Below are 20435 nucleotides of genomic sequence, written 5' to 3' on the forward strand. Positions count from 1 at the left end.
AGATAGCAGGAGGGGAAGAATGAAGGGGGGGAAATCGGAGGGGGAGACGAACCATGAGAGACGATGGACTCTGAGAAACAAACTGAGGGTTCTAGAGGGGAGGGGGGTGGGGGGATGGGTTAGCCTGGTGATGGGTATTAAAGAGGGCATGTTCTGCATGGAGCACTGGGTGTTATACGCAAACAATGAATCATGGAACACTACATCAAAAACTAATGATGTAATGTATGGTGATTAACATAACAATAAAAACTAAAAAAACCCACGGGCATTCCTAAAGTTTTTAATGAAATGAAATGTGATAAATAGAATCTGATTTTCAGCTTATTTTCACTATACATTAAACCAAGAAATATCCTTTGGGTGCCAGTATGTCTAGGTCTTTGTGTTTGTTGCATGTTCTCTGAGTTGAGTGGGTGTAGATGTGAAAGACTGTGTGTGTGCACTACTCCCCTGCACCCCTCTCATGTTCATGATTCCTCTGTCTAGCCCCAGAGTTGGGGCTCATCACATTCACCCTCATCTTTGCCTGGTCCAAGTTGCAGTCCTCAGGTGACCAGGTCCCTTCTTTTGATGGAGTACCATCCTAAGATTTTTCTTACTCCCGGGAAAATTAGGAGACAGATCTAGGCATCCTGGCTCACATGCCCAAGGGACAGGATGCTCAGCCCTAAGCCAGATCTCAATGGTCTGCAAAGGCATTTCCCTTAATGGTTTCCCATTATGGAGCCGGTTTGTGGTATTTGATGCTTTTCTCATGATAACTAAACCTCCTAATGCTCCCTTAATCTAGCCTCCTGAGCCCCCTGCCCAAAGGGCCAATAACAGTAACTTTGGACCCCTGCAAAACTCAAGATTAACTGAGAGTGAAAGTCAAGAAGAGAAGAAGGCGAAGAGGGAACTGACTAATGTCAGCAGATGATTTTGCTTGTTGTCTGATTCACAGACTTTTCTCTAATTTCATATTACAAAATATCCTTAACATGTTGCTTTATCAGTGAATTTCATCATACATACTTTTTCTTGACAGCAATTTTGATATTGTTGTTGTCTGAAAAGTAAAGAGATTAATTTTATTACTTCTGATCAATAATTTATGTAACTCCCCCCTCCCCCAATTCCTAAGCATTGAATCAGGTTATATCCTTTGTGCTTGGGAGATTTTTTTTCTCCCTAGCAATTCACAAAAAAGAATAGGCTTTATTTTTTGTCTAATTCCCTTATTTAGCCTCCTACTTAGATATTGGTCTGTGGGTACAGGACATGCTCCATTACTCACAGGAGTAGAGTGATAGCTGAATAAACAGTAGAATAGTAAACAGCTGCTGCATAAACTAACATCTGTCTGATATTACTATTCATGAACCACTTAGCCATGTTTGTTTCGTAGTGAGTTGGGAAGAGCATGGGGCTGGGGAGAGAGGGGGTGGGCTAGTCCTTTCTGCCTGCTCTGCTTGATCAGAGCTTCCTGATAACTCACTTTCTGCCCACCTCCTCAAAACTCCTAGTCTCCTCCCCTCACCCTACAGTAGGAAAAGATCCATGGATGATTCTTGATAACGATGGATTAAAATAATGGGTTTCTGATCATATGCAATACCAAATTAGATGTAGCCCTTTTCTAGGTATTATAGTATTCTGTTCTATGCTTTTTTTCCGTCTTATTTTGTTTTATTTTATTTTTTTTAAAGGTTTCATTTATTTATTTGGCAGAGAGAGAGAGAACAAGCAGGAAGCATAAGCAGGGGGAGCGGAAAGCAGAGGGAGAGGCAGGCTCCCCCCTGAGCAAGGAGCCTGATGCGGGATTCAATCTCAGGACCCTGGAATCGTGACCTGAGCCGAAGGCAGACTGAGCCACCCAGGCATTCCTTTTTCTCTTTTTTTAAAGTTTTTATTTTAATCACCCAGTGCTTTTCACGACAAGTGCCCTCCTTACTCCCCATCACCTATTTCTCCCATCCTTTTGTTCTGGTAACCATCCTTTAGTTCTGATAACCATCCTTCTGTTCTCTGTAGTTAAGAGTCTGTTTCTTGTTTGCCTTTCTTTTTTCCCTTTGCTCATTTGTTTTGTTTCTTAAATTCCACATATGAGTGAAATCATATGGTATTTGTCTTCCTCTGACTGATTTATTTCACTTGGCATTATACTCTCTAGCTCCAGCCATGTCATTGCAATCTATTCTCTGTTTTAATCAAAATTATTTATTATCACCTACTACATGGAACCAAAAATATATTTTACTAAACTGTAGCAAGAGAACACAATCATGTAAATTATAGAATACTAAAAAAAGTTATAAAAAACAAGGCCTAAGACTCTAATTCCGATTTATTTTCCTTCCTACATGGATCATTTGCTTCTCTTCTTCGTGACCTTCTTAAAGGAAAAAGCATACTCTATCTTCATTTTTACTTGGCCTGCCCTTCTGTTATCAAAATTTCTTTTTCCCCCAAGGCCTACAATTCAATTTTGAAAAATATAGCCCATCTCTGAAATTACAACCTAACTCCTAGTAGGAAAAGAAAAACTTAGAGGTGTCAGCTAGGGTTAGGGAGCAATAGCCCATCCTCAGACTAGTACCTTCTTGTAATATGGAACCTGGAGCATGAGTGCTGAGTCAGTGACACAGTTCCTATCCTTTGGCTTCATTTATTTTTCTAAGACTCAGTTAGTTTCTCAGGCCAACTCTAGCTCAGTTTCTTCTTGTAGGTTCTCTGCAACCTAACGCATCCAGATTCTTTTTTCTGCTCTCTCTAACTCATACAACTGGCAGCAAGTGGAACCCAGTGAGTCCTGTGTATTTGTTGCTACCTGTCCTCAAAGGCTTTCTGTCCTAAAGGCACGCATTTAGATAAAAGGAAATAGCAAAGATCTGAGAACAAAACTAACCAGATAAATGAGAAAACCTCATATAAGACCACTAGAAAATAGTTGTGATACCACATACAATCTACAATTCACAACGAATTATCAAATTTTTGTTGGAGTCAATTGAACAGAAACATGCAAATGAACTTGCTGTTATATTGGAAAGGTCCATCACCATTCCAGGAGTGACACGATATTCCACCTACTTTTCCCTAGTCTTAGGTGGTTTTCCTCGACAGGTTGACGCTACTAGAGAAAAGTGCCTAAGGTTTAGGTTATCTGTACTGCTAACTTCCTACTTCTTAAAGAGGGCAGTGATATTAATGACCATTAGTCCAGAAGCCCCAAAGAGAAGGCACACTTTTTCACAGTTTAACTTGCCATGTCACAAAACTATAAATATACCTTTCTGCTTCTGACCTTCTCCACCATACAAACTCACTTTAATCCAGAAGATAACTTAAAGACATCTTCATATGGTTGGCCAGCACCCCTTGAGGATTAATGTGACAAGCCTAAATTTTAGTCGGCCTAATCCTTCTGAATATCTAATTTTTAATGTAATTGGTGGCCTTCTGTTTGTATCTCAGGCCCATAGCTTTGAGGTGATGCCTGATACCTCCTGCTCATCCACACACGTAGTCTATCCTATTGCCAAATCTGTTTACTCATTCCAGTGGCTAACTGGGAATTTAAAGCAGCACCTCTGTATCCTGACATCAGTGGTTTAATCTGAAACCCCAAAACTAGGTGGTACCACGGTGGCCTTCCTTTTTCCTGACATTTTATCTACTGCCCTGCACTCAGTCCACTCTCTGGCATTCCTCAAGTCTCCCTGTCTTTTGTCCTGTTGCTGTGTAAAGCACAACTGAGGTCAGAGGTAGTGCTTTTTCATCTTGGTATCCCTCTAATACCCAGAACTATACTTTGAACATTGTAGGTTCTCAAGAAAGTTTGGCACATAAATTCCCATTTAACATGTTTTAGATGCATACTTCTCTCTACTCCAAAAGGAAGGCCGTTGTACAAGGCCACAAATCATTAATGGACTTCTGTAACGGGCACCTATTTAACTATCTTTTATTTGTCCTACATGCTGTTGTCACAGGTGTTCAGCAGAGATATTGACTTGATAATATCATATCCCAACTCAAAACCATTAAACTGTCATTCAGTGGATGAAATACAGACTTCTGAGCATGGTCTTGTCCTCTCATCTTCCATCCCAATCACAAGAACATACTCAGTATCTAAATGCAAAGCTTAATTATTCCAACTGTCTACCCCAAGGCTATCTTATCACATTTGCTTCCTTTTGTCCTGATTTCTTTGGTTTCTAATTCTATTTTGTTAAGCTTACCGTGTATGGCCTTTGTGTAAGCGTTAGGAAAAACAGAGAAGAAGTTGAGAGGAGAGAAGGGAGAGAGGTAAGTGGTGGAACACATGTGATGCATCTAGCACTGAGGCTTGGGAAGCAAGGAGCTGCATCAGAGAAAGAGGACGAAGTCCAAGCCCTTGAACCTGTGTTCCTCTGTAAGGTAAGGTGATGTGACATGGGTGCAATGGGCAGAGTCAGACCAGATGGTCTTGTTAGCCATGTTTTATTGGGCTCTGGCCTGGAATTGTCCTAGGTATAGCTAAAAGTACTTTTTTTTTTTTTTTTGATTTTTATTTATTTATTCATGAGAGACAGAGGCAGAGGGAGAAGCAGGCTCCCCGCGGAGCAGAGAGCCCGATGCGGGACTCGATCCCAGGACCCTGGGATCATGACCTGAGCCGAAGGCAGACGCTTAACCGACTGAGCCACCCAGGTGTCCCTAGCTAAAAGTACTTTAACCCTGTGTATTTGAGAGGAATGGGGAAGAAGCTCCAGGTCCTGTGCAGAGCTCTTCATCTTAGCTGAGCTAAGATTTTTAGCAAAAGGGTATCCAGAGCATGTGCTTTTGAAAAGACTCAAGTGATTCTGTAGCTCTGTAGTCTAGGGTGGTGGGAAGGCAGGAGGAAGAGGCAAGTAGGAATTAATATTTTCTAAAACTACATAATCATCACTCCTCACCTTTATTTCTTTAAACTGTCCTAATATTGGGCTAGTCAGTTTCCTTCAGCATCTTTGCATCTTATGAGCACTCAGTAAGTCAAACTTACTTCATCACTCCTAAGCATAAAATCCTTCTTCTAGGAAGCTCGCTCTGAATGTCAATACCATTTACCACCACACGCTACTTCACCTTACCCAACCATTTTCATCAGAATTTGGAATTTATAAAACCTATCCTGGACTTCATTTGGTTTGAGGGTTTAGAAGATGATGGTGTTGGATATGTGTGTTCCATCAGGGGTTATTTGATATGCATGAAATATTCAAGTTTGAGGGGAACTGCACTTTAGCAGACTAAGGGGCCACCAAGGTTTGAGGGCTGAAAGGCACCTAGGCCAAAAAAAAAAAAAAAAAAAAACAACAAAAAACTTCTCCATTGTCCTTGATTTTTGTATCATTAGAGATTTATTACTTTAGATTACAGTACAAATATCCTCAGGATGGGGTAACAGATTAAGTCATTAATACTATATGGTAGACTAATGCATCATCATTAGAGAACCAATAACCTCAAAAGGCACAAGTAATATATGTTTGAATGTGGAGAGGGGAAAAGAATAGATACAGATCCCAGAAAGTTACCTCGAAAGAAGAGGTAGGGGAGTGAAGGCCCTGGGGATTAGGGGAGTACAGAACAAAAGTGAGACTAGAGGGAAGGTGAAAGAACATAAATAACTTTGCCTGCTTAGTCCTGAGAGGTTGCAAAAAATGAATGCAAGTAGAACTACAAGAACTGAAGATTCCACGGGAGCATCTGCCCTCAAGCAGCACTCTGGTGTAATTATTAAAAGGTTAATTTAAAATAACACATTAATTTATTAAGCTTTCTTAGATACTTACTTAATTGACGAATCACAAGAAGGGAAGATTCCTTGAGCTACAGGTGAATTTTCAGAGAGAAAAAGAAAATAACTACTTGTTGGTGAATTTTCAGAGAGAAAAAGAAAATAACTACTTGTTGGTAGCCTTCCCAAGCTACTTGTAAATGATAATTAACATCTATTAATAGGTCTTTATTCCCTGTTGTCACTGCTGTGTTTAAACCCTCCAGGGACTGCTGGGGAGGCATAAAATATACTTTATGATCTGGGGCCACTGCCTACCTCACCAGCCTCACTTCTGGTCACCATTCTACATATATTCTGTGCTCCAGAGATCCTGAACAACATGCAATTCCCTTTGCCTGTGCCCTTACTATTTAGTTTATAACTTTAATATCGCTCTTCCAAATTCCTCACCTTTTAGGATTCACTCAGCTTGTGTCACCTCTTTCAAAGAGCCTTTTGAAATTGCCTACAGAGACAGGCATCCTCTGTCAATGCTCCTGAAGCACCCTATACTTCCTTCTATTATAGGACTTACTGTGCTATAGTTTACAGTGTCTGGCATATAGTAAGCACTCATTAACACTTATTTATTGAACCAATTCTTTAACACAGGTGTTGGATCAATGTTTATTAGTCTAACAGTCATTAATCTCTTCCCACTCAAATACTGTCTAACATGCCATCTAGCAAAGTTCCATAAGTGGATATTAGAAAATATTTCTAGGTAATTATAGTAAAGCAAGTCTTCATGTAGAATATCTCCATAGGAATACTGGAATGGTGTATATCAATTATACACATACACCACTAAAGTCTTAGACAAACAGAATGCTCTGAGTAATAGAAAGTAGTATTACCAATTGGAGCCAGTTCAAAGTCAAGGCAAATTGCTATTTTTCTCCTAAAAAATGTAAAGTGTATTTGGAGTAACCAGTAAATTCCAACGATCTGTTTGAAAACATTTGCTTAAAATTCTGTGTGCCTTCTTGAGTTTGTGTATGAGCATATTTTTGCATGTGTACAGTTTTGGAAGGAGCTGGAATTAATAGTGTATAAACCTGAAAAATTAAGTGTGAAGATAATACTGTTGTGGTGCTTTCAAAGTATGTCTACAAATTCTCTGGTAATACTCCCTCCAAGAAGTGGAGGTTAACTCTCTTCCCCTTGAGTGTGGGTTGGACTCAGTGACTTGCTTCTAATGAACAGTCCAGGGTAGAACTGATGGTATATAACTTCTGAAACTAGGTTATAGAATATATTGTGGTTTCAACCCCTCTACCTTGGATCACTCACTCTGGGGGAAGCCAGATGCCATATCATGAAGATACTCAAGAAGCCCTATAGAGAGGTCCACAAGGTGAGGCACTGAGGCCTCCTGCTGACAGTCATCTTGGAAGAGAAACCTCCAGTCCCAGTTAAGCCTTTAAATGACTGCAACAGCTCTGGATGACAATTTGACTATAAACTCACGAGAGACCCTGAGTCAGAACGACCCAGCTAAATTATTCCTGGATTCCTAACCACAGAAACTATATATATATATTTTAAACTGCCACGTTTTGGGGTGATTTGTTACTTAGCAATAGATAACTAATGTGACTGTTAGAAAAAATAAATAACTCTTCTATGGTTTCTAGGAATATGGTGGATTAAATATCCTGAAGAGCCTGTGTGAAACCTATTACAAATGTAATGGGAATTTGATAAATATACAATTAGAGTGTAGAACTTTAATGCACCTCTTTAATAGCTGGACACATTTGTAGACAATAAAAAAAGTCTAGTAGACAAAAAAATCTGTAAAGACATAAAATCAATAAATGTAATTTGATATCCATTTAGAGCTTTCCATCCTTCAAATAGAGAACACACATTTTTTTTTTTTTGGTATGTCCATGGAGCACTTTCAAAGAGCGATCACATATTTGGCCACAAAAAAACAAAAACAAAAACAACAACCTCAACAACTTCAGTGTGTTCAAGATTTACAGGCTATATTCTCCAAATTTAATTAAAAAATTGTGACCCAAAATATTAATTTCTTAATAATTAAGAAACATACTTATGGATAACTCTCGGATCGAAGAGGGAATTAAGAGGCCAAAGTATAATCTACCTCAAAAAGCTGAACTAATTTTTTCGCCTCCAAACTTGTTCATCTTTCTGTACTGCCTGTCTACTGAATGGCACCACTATTCACTACCCATTTAGTTGCCCAGTCTAGAAATCTGGGTGTTGTCTTCAATGCCTTCATCTCCCATATTCAATCAGTACCAAATCTCATCCATTCGACCTCCTTAGTTTGAGTCAAATCTGTACCCTCACTGTCACTGAGTTTGTTCAAGACTCATTTCTAGCCTTGACTATTGTAATAGTCTCTCTAATTGTAGTTAAGTGGCAGCATGGCATTGCGGCTAGAATTGGTTGAGTAAGACAGACCTGGGTTAAAACCTTGGTTTTGTCACATACACTGTGAAACCCTGGGCAGGATTACTGAGACTTAGTTTACTTATATGTAAAATGGTAGATAAAAATACTTCTGTCCTCAGTAAATTGTTGGGAGGGTTAAATGAGAGGATATAAAGAGTTTAGTGTAGTAACTGCATATAGTTAAGTGTTCAATAAATGCTATTATTTTTATTGTCTCATTGCCTCTAGTCCCCTCACCTCTAATTCTTTTTTCCCTTTTTAGAAAAGACAAATTCTGATTATATTACACCCCTGACAATATTCTTAAATAGTTGCCCTTCAATAACAGGATAAAAGGTAGATTTCTTGGCATGGCCTACCAGAAACTTAATGATCTAACCCTTCTCTAGCAGTCTAGCTTCATTTCCTGCAATTCTCTAGCTTGAACTTTTAGATAAAGCAATTCTGAGAAAATCTGTATTTCCAAAAACGTACTATGCTCTAATGTCTATATCTTGGTAAATGTATTCCCTTTTCCTGGAAGGTTCTCCTTCCATTTGTCTGCTTAGGAAATTCTTTCTTATCCTTCATGTCTCAGCCCAATTGTGGCTTCTTCTGGACAAGTTTCCCTGGCTTCCCTATGCTTCCGCTGAACTATGTACGTACCTCCATTATTACAATTATCATAATGGGTTGTGGTTATTGGTGTGAGTGTTCCCCACTAAACTGTAAAATCCAGGATAGGGAGCATGGCTTTTCTATTTTGTATGGTTTCTACCTTGTACGTATGCAGTAATTAGCACGATGTCTGTCATGTAGTGGAAGCTCAATAAATGTTCGTGGAATGAATGGATGAGTAGATGGCAGGATTTACATAATAACTGTTGCTATTGTTTACCTGATTCATGGTTAAAACTTGGTTTCTTGGTCTTTTTTTCATTAACATCAGCATATGTCACCTATATATGCCACAAGAAAAAAAAAAAAACAATGAAAATCCTCAAAGGAGTTTTAAAAGAATTTGAACATCGGCTATTTCTCACATTTAAAATACAGAAATTTAAGAAAATGATTTTAGAAGTCCATTTGTGATAAAAGTACATGTTTTACTTGGTTTATACTACATGTATTACTTATAAAATTCACAGGTTTGTAGAATTCATCAGTATTCTAAAATTAACTGAGGAATGCACTGAGCAGCATGGATGGTAATCAATTGAACAGCTAAAAAGATGATGTGTGGTTTTTAAACAAAGTTAACTATAGGGGACATGATTTTAGAAAGTTGGAAGGCAGAGAGCAGGTTTTCCGCCTATATAGGATATGACTCTTTGATTTGGCTGAAAACTTTACCTACCGAGATAATTGTACAGAAAGATAAATCCAACAAGAGTAGACTAATTTTTTCCCAGGTCTGAGAACTAAACACAAGCCACAAGAAGTACCTTTCCTGGCACTGAAGGAATGGGTGAAATAAGTTGGGAAATAGTATCCTATTCTATTATAATAAAAGTGGTCATGCTATTTCTCCAAATAAATTAGGTTTCTGTGGCCATTTGATGTAGTCATATTGTTCATGTGTATTTTAAAGCCTCCTTTAAAAACAGATAGTCTAAATTTGTCTATTGACTTTTTTGGGGGCAAAGTATGTAGGATGAGGTTTGTCATCCATGTGACAACTCAGGGCATACTTTTTTCCTGGCTCTATAGTGAGGCTAGTGAAAAAAAAAATTCCTGATGTACAACTACTACACTAACTCGAAGTAGTGAAGTTTCTTTTCTTCGGAAACTAAGCATAGCGATTATGGATGTGGACACAGTGACACAGTGCCCTGTCGCAGCAGGTGTTTGATAAATATTTTTCTATACAGAGAAGCATACTGTGGCTAACATGCTACATTTGAGCAGCTATATATAATTGGGTCTGTTGCTTTCTATGCATTTCATGTAGGACACTGCAAATGATGCCACTTTCTACCTTAGTTGTGAAGGTAGACTTTGGGGAAGACTTTAGTGAATTTCCTGCTTGATGACATCTCTTTCAAACCATGTTAACTTTTTAGAACAGCTGAGCCGGTTAATACAGTGCTAACAGAGCCAAGGATGTGGATTTGATTCTTAAAATGACAATCTGGCAGTCCACAAAGGCAATCCATGTTGTGACCAGAGGCCGCACCCTGAATGCTGCCAACTTTCCACCATCAGGTGAGTGATCACTGGTCACAGAGGGGACAGGGTAAGGCAGCCTGGCTGTCTCTGCGCAACCCATCAGCACTAGAAGAAAATGATTCTCAAAGCCCGATTTGTTGCTTTCTCTGCAGGGCACAGGTCTGTACTTTGAAGCTCTTGAAGCTCATCATTTAGGAAGCCTTTAACCTAAGGGCTAAGTGGGAGCATTCAAGTTGCTTCTGGTAAATCTCTGTTAAAATGGAGGCAAATATAACATTCAAATTTTGGATCTGTTTAATAAATTTAAAGTCTCAGTCTTACTACTTTTGCTGGCTTACAACTTGTTACTGATATTCCCTCTACTTACAGTATGACAACACTAACTGATAGCTGTGAGCTTTGGAAGTCTGAAGTAGCACAGCATTATTACCGTGGGTTTGCATTTCAATTTTTATAAAATCTTACTATAGGGTGGCTAATTTCAGGGAATAAGGCTGTTCTGAATTGTCTTTTAATGAATGAAACTCTGTTATACCAATCTTGATAATAATTTCATACTTCATTTGTTCTATCTGTATCTGGGACAAAAGAAATGTTACTTGCCTCTTGTTTCAAAATAGCCTGTATAAAATGTGTGGGGACATTTTCTGTTTTAGCAGAAGCATCTGGAGCTTGATGTGAGATACTTTTAATTCCTGGCGGGAGGGGGGGAAAGAAAAGGTACCTTTAAATATGAAAAAATGATATAGTTCTTGCTGCCATAATGTCTGGAATTACTGCAGTCAGGGATGTATTTATTTATGCAAGTAAAGGCAGTATCTCCAAATACAAGATGCCATCCAGTGTCTTACCACCACTGTGAGGGACAAGCCTGAATTCCCTAACTTCTGGCCCTAAATTACTCTGCCAGCTTTATCTCCCACCACTCCCCCTGCCCCAGAATGAACTGCTTTGCACTTTATTCAGTAGGCAAGGGGGAACCACCAAGGACTTCTGAATAGAGGAATTATATGTTCAAAGCTGTATTTCGAGACGATTACATTCACAACAAAATGTAGGCTAGACTGACAGGAGGAAAAAGAGACTGGAGGCAAATTATTGCAGTAGTTAAGGGCACAGGTGGTGTGAATGGAAAGGAGGGGAAGATTATGAGATAGTTAAAGGAGGCAGATTTGACAAAATGTGACAACTTTTGGATGTAGAATATGGGCAATAGGCAAGAGTCAAAGATGACTCTGGCTTTGTGCCTGAATAAAAGGAGGAACCGAGAACAGGTTTGGGGCTGACTGGAAGATGATGAATTTGGTTTTATGCATACTGGATTTGAGGTGCTAATTGGTCACCCAGGCAGAGATGTCCTAGTGCTCTTGGTGTGTGTATAGAATATGCATGGGAATCTTTTGCTGAGACTAACAGAGACTTAGCTAATCTCTAGTCTAGCTGGGGACATGGGAAACTGGATGTATTTTTACGTCTGGGGAGAAAGGATGACATTAGAGGATAGAGACTTTCCTGGGGGAGAATTCTCTGCACAAATCGCAGTACTTCAGAAACTTACTCTGCCTATCCATATAGGCAGCCACAGCAGAGACTCTAACTTCTCCCTGGTTTGCAAATTCCTAAGGGCCTATTCACCCAGCAATCACTCAAAAATGTGGGATACTGACATTTACAACCATGAATAATTTTTACATCTTCCTTAATCCAAATAATCACAGATTTTATAATCGGGAAAAAAGCATAACTTGGAAAACTACATGACAAAACTATAATTATTTAACTGAAAGGTATCAGAGCAATTATAAATATTGTTCATTTTCTTACCTTCATCATTTAAAGTATGTGATGTTTTAGTCATTTCTTTATCTTTCTGTATGTTCTAACATTCAAGAAAAAAGCATTCATTAGTAATTGAGCTTCTAAAAGAGACTTGCTGGCTCTAGAGCAAGCAGATTGATATAATATCTCCCTTTGCTCCAGATCCCTTACCTCTCTCCTAAGCTCTGGTCTCAATGCTAATACATAGGATCAACCTCTTTGATGAATCTCTCTCACAGGTACCTAAACTAACTAGTTCAAAATGAAGCTTATCATGTGCCCATGTACTCCCATCTTTCCAAACTTGCTCCTCCTCTGTCTTCCATATTTTTGGTTAAAGACATAACAATCTATCCAGTGATCTCTTCTAGAAAGCTTAGAGTTACTCCATTTATTTCAGATAGGGCCAATCCAATCCAATCTAATGCTTATTGAGCACACTGCTTGGAATTAAAATAAGATATACAATTCCTGACCTCAAGAAGTTTATCATCCAGTAGGACAGACAGGAAAATATGATACAGTATAGTGAGTTCTGACATAGAGGCCAGCGTGAGCACTATGGGGGCACAGAGAAAAGACATCCCACTTCAAGAGAACCTATATACAAAAATTATATCTTCATCATCATCCTCATCCTCTCCCTCTCTTTCAATCTACACGTCTATTGAGTCACCAAATTCGGACATAGTCTGACTCTGAAATATCTTAAATCTGTGGCCTCTGGGTCATCCTCATTGCCAGTGCCTTATCATTTTTTAAAATTATTTTTTATTTTATTATGTTATGTTAATCACCACACATTACATCATTAGTTTTTGATGTAGTGTTCCATAATTCATTATTTGTGTATAACACCCAGTGCTCCATTCAGTAATGTGCCCTCTTTAATACCCATCACCAGGCTAACCCATCCCCCACCACCCTCCCCTCTAGAACCCTCAGTTTGTTTCTCAGAGTCCATAGTCTCTCATGGTTCATCTCCCCCTCCAACTCCCCCCCCTCCATTTTTCCCTTCCTACTATCTTCTTCTTTTTTTTTTTTTTTAACATATAATGTATTATTTGTTTCAGAGGTACAGGTCTGTGATTCAACAGTCTTACACAGTTCACAGCGCTCACCATATCATTTTTATCTGGACCATCCCAGTAGACTCAAAACTATCTTCCCTCTAATCTCCTCTCCCTCAAACACTGCATCTATGTCACACACTTCAACCAGATTATCTTTTTATTTTTAATAAAAAAAAAAGACTTCTCTCTCTCTCTTTTTTTAAGGTGTCTTTATTTGGGGCACCTGGGTGGCTCAGTCGGTTAAGCGTCTGCCTTCGGCTCAGGACATGATCCTGGAGTCCCGGGATCGAGCCCCGCATCGGGCTCCCTGCTCAGTGGGGAGTCTGCTTCTCCCTCTCCCTCTGCTCCTCCCCCCTCGTGCTCTCTCTCTGGCTTACTCTCTCTCAAATAAATAAAATCTTTTTTAAAAAAGTAAAGTGTCTTTATTTAAGTAATCTCTATACCCAACGTGGGGCTTGAACTCACGACCCCTGAGATCAAAAGTCGCATGCTCTTCCAACCAAGCCAGCCAGGCGTCCCCAGATTATCCTTTTAAAACCCATCTCATTCTTATTTCACATCTCTACTCAAAAAGCAGCAATGGCTCTCTGCTACGGAGAGGCTAAACCCATTCTCCAGCAAGGCGTACAAAGCCTTGGCGGCAACCTATCTTGTCAGTCTCCTCTGTGGCCGTGCCCTGGCTTCGCTGGCTCACACTGCGGCTCTCGCTGAACACTTTAACACCTGTCTGTAATACTGCCTCACTATAGCTTCACATCTGTTCATCTGGAAACTTCCTACTCACACTTCAAGACCTAATTCGATGAAGCCCTCCTTTAATAAGGCCTTTTTAGGCTCCTCTAGGCAGGACAAGTCTCTAAATACTCTGTGCTCCTCCTGCATTTTGAACAAATCAAAACTCTCCTCTTATTTTATTGTAAGGACTTTTGTTTACATGTGTCTAAATCTCTGGACAGTGGGTTCTCATGAGTAGTGATGATGTCTCTTCCATCTCTGTATCCTATGTCAACTGTTTTGCCCCTTTCTCCTCCTTCTAGCTTCACATGGGCCCTGGCCCACAGCAAGTTTTCAGTAAACATTAGCTATCATCAGTATCATCAGATATTTAAGTCAGTTTCTGCTAAACCGTATGGTACATTTAACATGAAGCTGACTCAGAACCTTCTCTGCTAGGGAGAGGAGCCAGATCTGTGTAGGACCCCATTATCTCTGACCAGTCAGTACCATGCCAGTGTAGAGGATATCCCATAGAAATAATAGTTAACCAGATAAATTAATGATCAATACAAAGTATCTACCTTTTGTTCTGCTTTGTTTTTCTGTACATCAGGCTGAGAAGATACGAAGACTGATGGTTTTTTGGCAGGAATCTTTACAAAACTATGAGAATGGCCTGGTTCTAAAAGTAAATGAAAGAGAAGTAATAGAATTTTAAAACAATTTTATCAAAATACAATTGAAGTACAAGGAACCACACACATTTAAAACATACCATTTGTTCCATTTTGACATATGTACGAACCCATGAAACCATCACCACAATCAAGATAAACATTTCCATCACCCCCAAAAGTGTCCTTGTTCCCCTTATAATTCATCCCTCTCTCTCTAGTTCTCCCTATCTCCTGTGCAACCACTGATCAGCTGTCACTATAAATTGTTTGCATTTTCTAGAGTTTGCTATAAATGGAATCAAACAGGATATACTCTCTCTCTTTTTTGGGGGGAGGGTGTCTGGCTTCCTTCATTTAGTATATTTATTTTGAGATTCATCAATATTGTTGCCTGCAACAATTGTTTATTCCTTTTTCTTACTACATAGTATTTCATAGTATGGGAATGTACTACATTTTATCCATTGGGCCACTGAAGGGCATTTAGGTTGTTTCCAGTTTTTTTTTTGCTGTTATGAATAATGCTGCTATGAGTCTTTATGTGGACATATATTTTCATTTCTTTTGGGCACATACCTTGGAGAGGAATGGCTGGATCACATGGTAGTTTAACCTAAGTTAGCAAACTGTTTTCCACAGTGGTTCTACCACTTTACACCCCAACCTGCAGTGTCCGGGTTCTAGCTGCTTCAAGTCCTTGCAAATACTTGTTTAAATTCAGTTATTTAAATTCTAGCTATTTTACTGGGCGTGTAGTGGTATCTCATTGTGGTTTACTTTGTATTTCCCTAAGGACTAATAATATTAAGCAGCATTTTTATGTGCTTATTTGCCATCTGTATGTCTTCAGTAAAATGTCAGTGCATTTTCCCCATGTTTATTAGGTTGTTGCATTCTATATATCACATATTTTTCTATACATTTTTTTTTTTTACAGTGAGCATACCTTCTAGATGTGGGTCTGGAGACCCATCTTTCATTGTGCCTACTTTTGGGGCTTGACAGATGCGAAACAGCCATTATGCAATAGGGCTATTATTTTCTCATTTTTGACTCCCTAAGTACAAGAACTCTGCCCTAGTCTTCCATAATCATCTACCTGCTTGGGGGTGGAACTAGGGGAGAGGAGGTTAGAATTTTTAACAGGAGGGATGCCACAATAAACACCCAAGTAATATTCAGCACCTGTCATTCAAAATAGGATGACATAGTCAAGACAGTATGCTTTGCAGGCCATGCAACTGTCTTGAGAACTTCCCAGAATTTAACCTTCCTTTTTGTGTAGCAACAGACTGGAATACTTAGCTCAGAAAACTCTCCCTTAGTGTACTGGAGATACCCTAGCCCACCAACAAGAGTTATCTGGGCTCAGAAAGAAGGAAGACATGACTTAAAGAAAGGTAGGAGGGAAAGTTCACTCCTTCAATAGCTCAGAGATAGTGGGAAAGTGGAAGGGGTGGGAGAGGCTAGAGAACAAAGGAATCAGATGAGGCTTCACATTTTTCTTACTTTGGGCCCTGGTTGCTTCAGACAAGTGAAGTTAGCACAGAGAGAAAAGAACTATTGCTCTGCTTCCCATTTGGGACTCTAGAAAGAAATCTCTTAGGCTACCTCCCACTTGCTGCCTCCTCCTCCTCACCTGGGACATGGCCCAGAAACTCTGCAATATAGTATGGTCAAGCAGAGCAAGGCTTTCTCTGAGGTTGGTCCTTCCTTCTTCCCTTCCTTCTTTCCCTCTCTCTCTTCCTAATTTCACAGTTAGTGATGTATCTAATTGACATATAAAATTGTAAGATAGTTAAAGTGTACATCGTGGTGATTTGATATATGTATATATTGTGAAAGGACCCCCCCCATTTAGTTAATTAACACATCTATCACCTCACGTATTTATATTTTGTTGTTGAAAACATTTTAAGTTCTGCTCTCTTAGCAAATTTCTGTTATATATACAGTGCTGTCAACTATAGTCACCATGTTTTTCCATTAGCCCTTCAGACTTTATTCATCTTATAGCTAAAGTTTGTACCTTTTTACCAACCTCTTCCTATTTCCTCTTGAGGTTTTGCTTTCTCAAGCCACTCTTGGTTCCTGTGTGATGGACATGGCCCAGAAAGGGCTGAGAGTCTAGCTGGGGAGCTTGCCAAGGGGATAACTGGGGTGGAGGTGAGAGCACTCCACCCTGAGCGTTATGGGGCAGCCAGCCAGAATGGAGGTGGGATGGGGAAGCCAGAGGACTCTAAGCTCAGTGAGACCAGGCCATGAGTCACTGAACTGTAAATGCCAACAGGCCAAGCACTATCTCAGTGCAGGGAAGAACAGTTCTCTGGAGACCAGAAGAGGCAGAAGACATTTTGTCCAAGCGCCATGACTTTATTCCACCTCCATGAGGTCACGGAAGCCACTGTTCCCCAAACTTTAATGTGCATATAAAGCCCTGGGGATCTTGTGAAGATGTAGATTCCGATTCAGTAGGTCTGGGGTGGGGCCTGGGAATCTGCATTTCTAATAAGCTCTTTAGGTGTTGCCCGTACTGCTGACACACAGAGGAGTAAGAACATAAGCCACACCTCTGACCCCAGACATCTGGACATCATCTTCAGGAAAGAAGCAGAAAGATGGGGGGAGGCTCCCTGAAAGTCTGGGCCATTATGGGGGCCCCACAAAGGCAAAGTCCAGAGGAATGAGTTAGAAAAATCGGTGACTGAGCGAGAAAGCAAAAGGAAGGAAGGCACTTAGATCCAGCAAACAGCGCTAGCCCTACGTGTACTAAAGCCTACTCAAGAAATAGGTTGACATTTTAGAACGACAACACCTACTACTCTGTCAGGCTGTTCTAAAAGGAACAGGGGATTGAGAATGGGCAACACTGAGCAGCAGGTCCACTGCTGCAGAAAAATATGTGGCAGAATAAAATATTTCTGCTGCCAGCAAAGCGACAGAAGTTACTCCAGGCCCGGAAAGTCCAAAGTCTAAGGAAGGGCAGGTTTTTGAGAAGGAGCTTTGATTGGGGTCTCGGTCCTCACTAGGTCCCTAGGGCCACTGGCTTCAGAAACCTCCGTGGCACCTCCAGTCAGCAATCTGCAAGGATGACTCTCCAGGGGAAGGCAACACATGAGCTGCAGGTGAAAGCTTCCCTGGGAGGCAGAGGCCGAACAAGGAGAGGTAGCAGTAGCGGCCAGTGAGGAACAGGTTCAAAAAAAAAAAATGCCGCGGGGTCTTGTTGGTAATGGAAAAGTACAGAAAGGAGATCGGGAGCAGGGGCCCTGGAGAAGAAGGGCCCTGAACTGGGCGTGTGGACTTGTCAGCTGCAAAATGCGGGCTGCCCTGCTCCTGGGCGTGTGGGGGCAGCGACATGAACTGAGTGTGTAAGCAGGGAGTCTGACCCAGAGGGCAAGAGAGGCCATGGCCCTGTGGGTAGGCATTCCTCGAAATCCGTCTTTCACAACAGGGGACAGAGTGAGGATCTCTCTGCCCTGTAAGCAGAGGAGGTCAGTACCAAATCCCGTCTTTCCACAAATTACTATTCTAGCACTTCCAGTCGTAATCAATTCAATTACGTTTTTGTTCCTGGTGCGATTGCTGGCCACTGGCGGTATCACTTGCTTTCTTGATCTTTGAAGAAGCTTAAAGAAACAGAGGAAAATATTTATTTTTTAAAATAGTGGAAATGACCAAGTTATCCAAGATAGATTCTATTTATTCTTTCTGGCCCAGTAGGAGGAGAGCCATATGCTAATCTACATATGGAGCTGTAGGGAGGAATTGGAGAGGGTAAGTAGTGGGTTCTCAGTGGGAGGCACTTGTGTCCCCTAGGGGACATTTGGAAATGTCTGGAGGCATGGTGATTGTTACAGATGTGGCGAGGGAGGTTTGCTCCTGGCATCTAGTGGGTAGAGGCCAGGGATGCTGCTAAACAGTCCACAAGGCAAAGGATGGCCCCCACAACAAAGCGCTATCCAGCCCAAGAGGTCGGTAACGGCAAGGTTGAGAAACCTGAGGAGAGATGTGATGGGGAGGCAGGACAATCGCTTTTACGATATTATCTTGTGTAATTAAAGCTCTACTCGGGGAAACAGAGTTGTCTTCTGGGAGAAGGGAAAAACTCCAACCCTCCAGCCTGCCCAGTGAGAATGTGGCCTTTTCTCTGCGTGGGGAGGCACAGCAGTGCAATAACTATGCTGGAGACCCCACGAGAGTGCTTGTGATCATCCTGGGCCGTACCTCAGAGCTCTGGTGGAGGCAACAATGCTCATGGACCTCAGCTGGGAAAGAGGTGACCGAAGTTCCTGTTGCTAATCATTTAGATAGACAAATTCCAAACTGTGTGTGCTGACTGGATTCCCACTAGAGTTTTAAGATGTGCATCCCTGGGGCGCCTGGGTGGCTCAGTCAGTTAGGGGTCTGCCTTCGGCTCAGGTCATGATCCCAGGGTGCTGGGATCGACTCCTGGTGCATGGGGCTCCTTGCTCGGTGGGGAGCCTGCTTCTCCCTCTCCCTCTGCCCTTCCCCTTACTCTTGTGCACTCTCTCGTTCTGCTCTCTTTCTTCTCTCAAATAAATAAATAAATAAATAAATAAATAAATAAATAAATAAATAAAATCTTTACAAAAAAAGATGTGGATCCCTTTGGGTCTACGTGGTGGAAGATGACAGCCTTATTATAGTGGTAGAAGTCTATTTCATATGTGAAAGAGATCTCTTCATTCTCCGGTCCACCTATGTGATGATACTGTGAACATGATTTTTTTTTTATATTTTCCTTTTTAAAAACCATTTGAGGTGGCCACTCTTTAAGATGCCTACCTGAAACTTTCTTCCTACCTAAAGTAAGAGTTAACAGTTAAAGACGGAGGAAGCAATATAGTTGCTGAAGTGATTTTTTTTTATCCCGGAGGCAGAGGTTACAGCCTCATCATTTCACTGAACTACATTATGAGCTTTTCTTACTGACTCCCCTTTCCTAAACTTCATTCTTTCCTTCCTTTCACATTGTCTGTTCTTACTGGCTCATCCTTTAAAAACTTTCTCTTGCACATATTTTCTCTCTCTTTTTTTAAAAAAAAAGCCCTTTATATAGGGGCACCTGGGTGGCTCCATCAGTTAAGTGGCTGATTTTGGCTCAGGTCATGATCTCAGGGTCCTGGGATGGAGCCACGTGTCCGGATCTGTGCTCAGTGGGCAGTCTGCTTCTCCCTCTCCCTCTGCCCCCCGCCCCACTCATGCTCTCTCTTTCTCTCTCAAATAAGTAAATAAAACCTTTTAAAAAGCCATTTACTTTCTGTACTCCTTTTAAAACTTTTCTCTCTATTCCTTTTCCTCTCTCCTGCTTCCCTTCCCTCTTCTTCCTTGCCCTATCCTATCCTGCCCCATCCTACCCTGCTCTATCCTCTCCTCTCTTGCCCTATCTTACCCCACTCTATCCTATCCTGCCCCATCCTCTCCTGCTCTATCTTATCCTCCCCTGCCCTATTTTATCCTATCCTATCCACCCATCCACTCTTTTTCTGTTACTCTCTCTTTACTGGCCCACTTTTAAAAAGTTTTCCATTTCTTTTCTTTCCCTTTCCAATTCTCTCTTTTATGTACTCTTTACCGGTTTCTCCTATTTCAAATCAGGCTTATCTATTTAGGTATATATCTTTCTATCCATGTCTGCCTGTCTATCTATCCATCCATCCATCATCTACCCACATTTACCTACCTAGATATCTATCCATCTTTATTACATTGTATCTTTTATTGACTGCTTTTTATTGAAGTATAGTTGACACACAC

The 20435-nt window shown here is 40.7% G+C and overlaps 1 protein-coding gene across 1 annotated transcript in view; it reads right to left on the reverse strand.

Moving 5' to 3' along the window:
- The window catches only part of LOC118011132 (fibrous sheath-interacting protein 2-like), a 69347-nt gene that overhangs the window by 36836 nt on the left and 12076 nt on the right, over window positions 1-20435 (reverse strand). Inside the window, exons 9-15 of the mRNA XM_035005690.1 lie at window positions 18218-18283; window positions 14562-14662; window positions 12197-12251; window positions 10976-11067; window positions 9102-9162; window positions 5808-5844; window positions 1018-1051 (exon numbers count right to left, since the gene is read on the reverse strand). Coding sequence (XP_034861581.1) covers window positions 1018-1051; window positions 5808-5844; window positions 9102-9162; window positions 10976-11067; window positions 12197-12251; window positions 14562-14662; window positions 18218-18283 — 446 coding nt within the window. The remainder of the gene's footprint in view (window positions 1-1017; window positions 1052-5807; window positions 5845-9101; window positions 9163-10975; window positions 11068-12196; window positions 12252-14561; window positions 14663-18217; window positions 18284-20435) is intronic.

This window comes from Mirounga leonina, unplaced genomic scaffold, assembly GCF_011800145.1.
Source record: "Mirounga leonina isolate KUSES-001 unplaced genomic scaffold, KU_Mleo_1.0 Mir_101664, whole genome shotgun sequence".
Lineage (NCBI taxonomy): Eukaryota > Metazoa > Chordata > Mammalia > Carnivora > Phocidae > Mirounga > Mirounga leonina.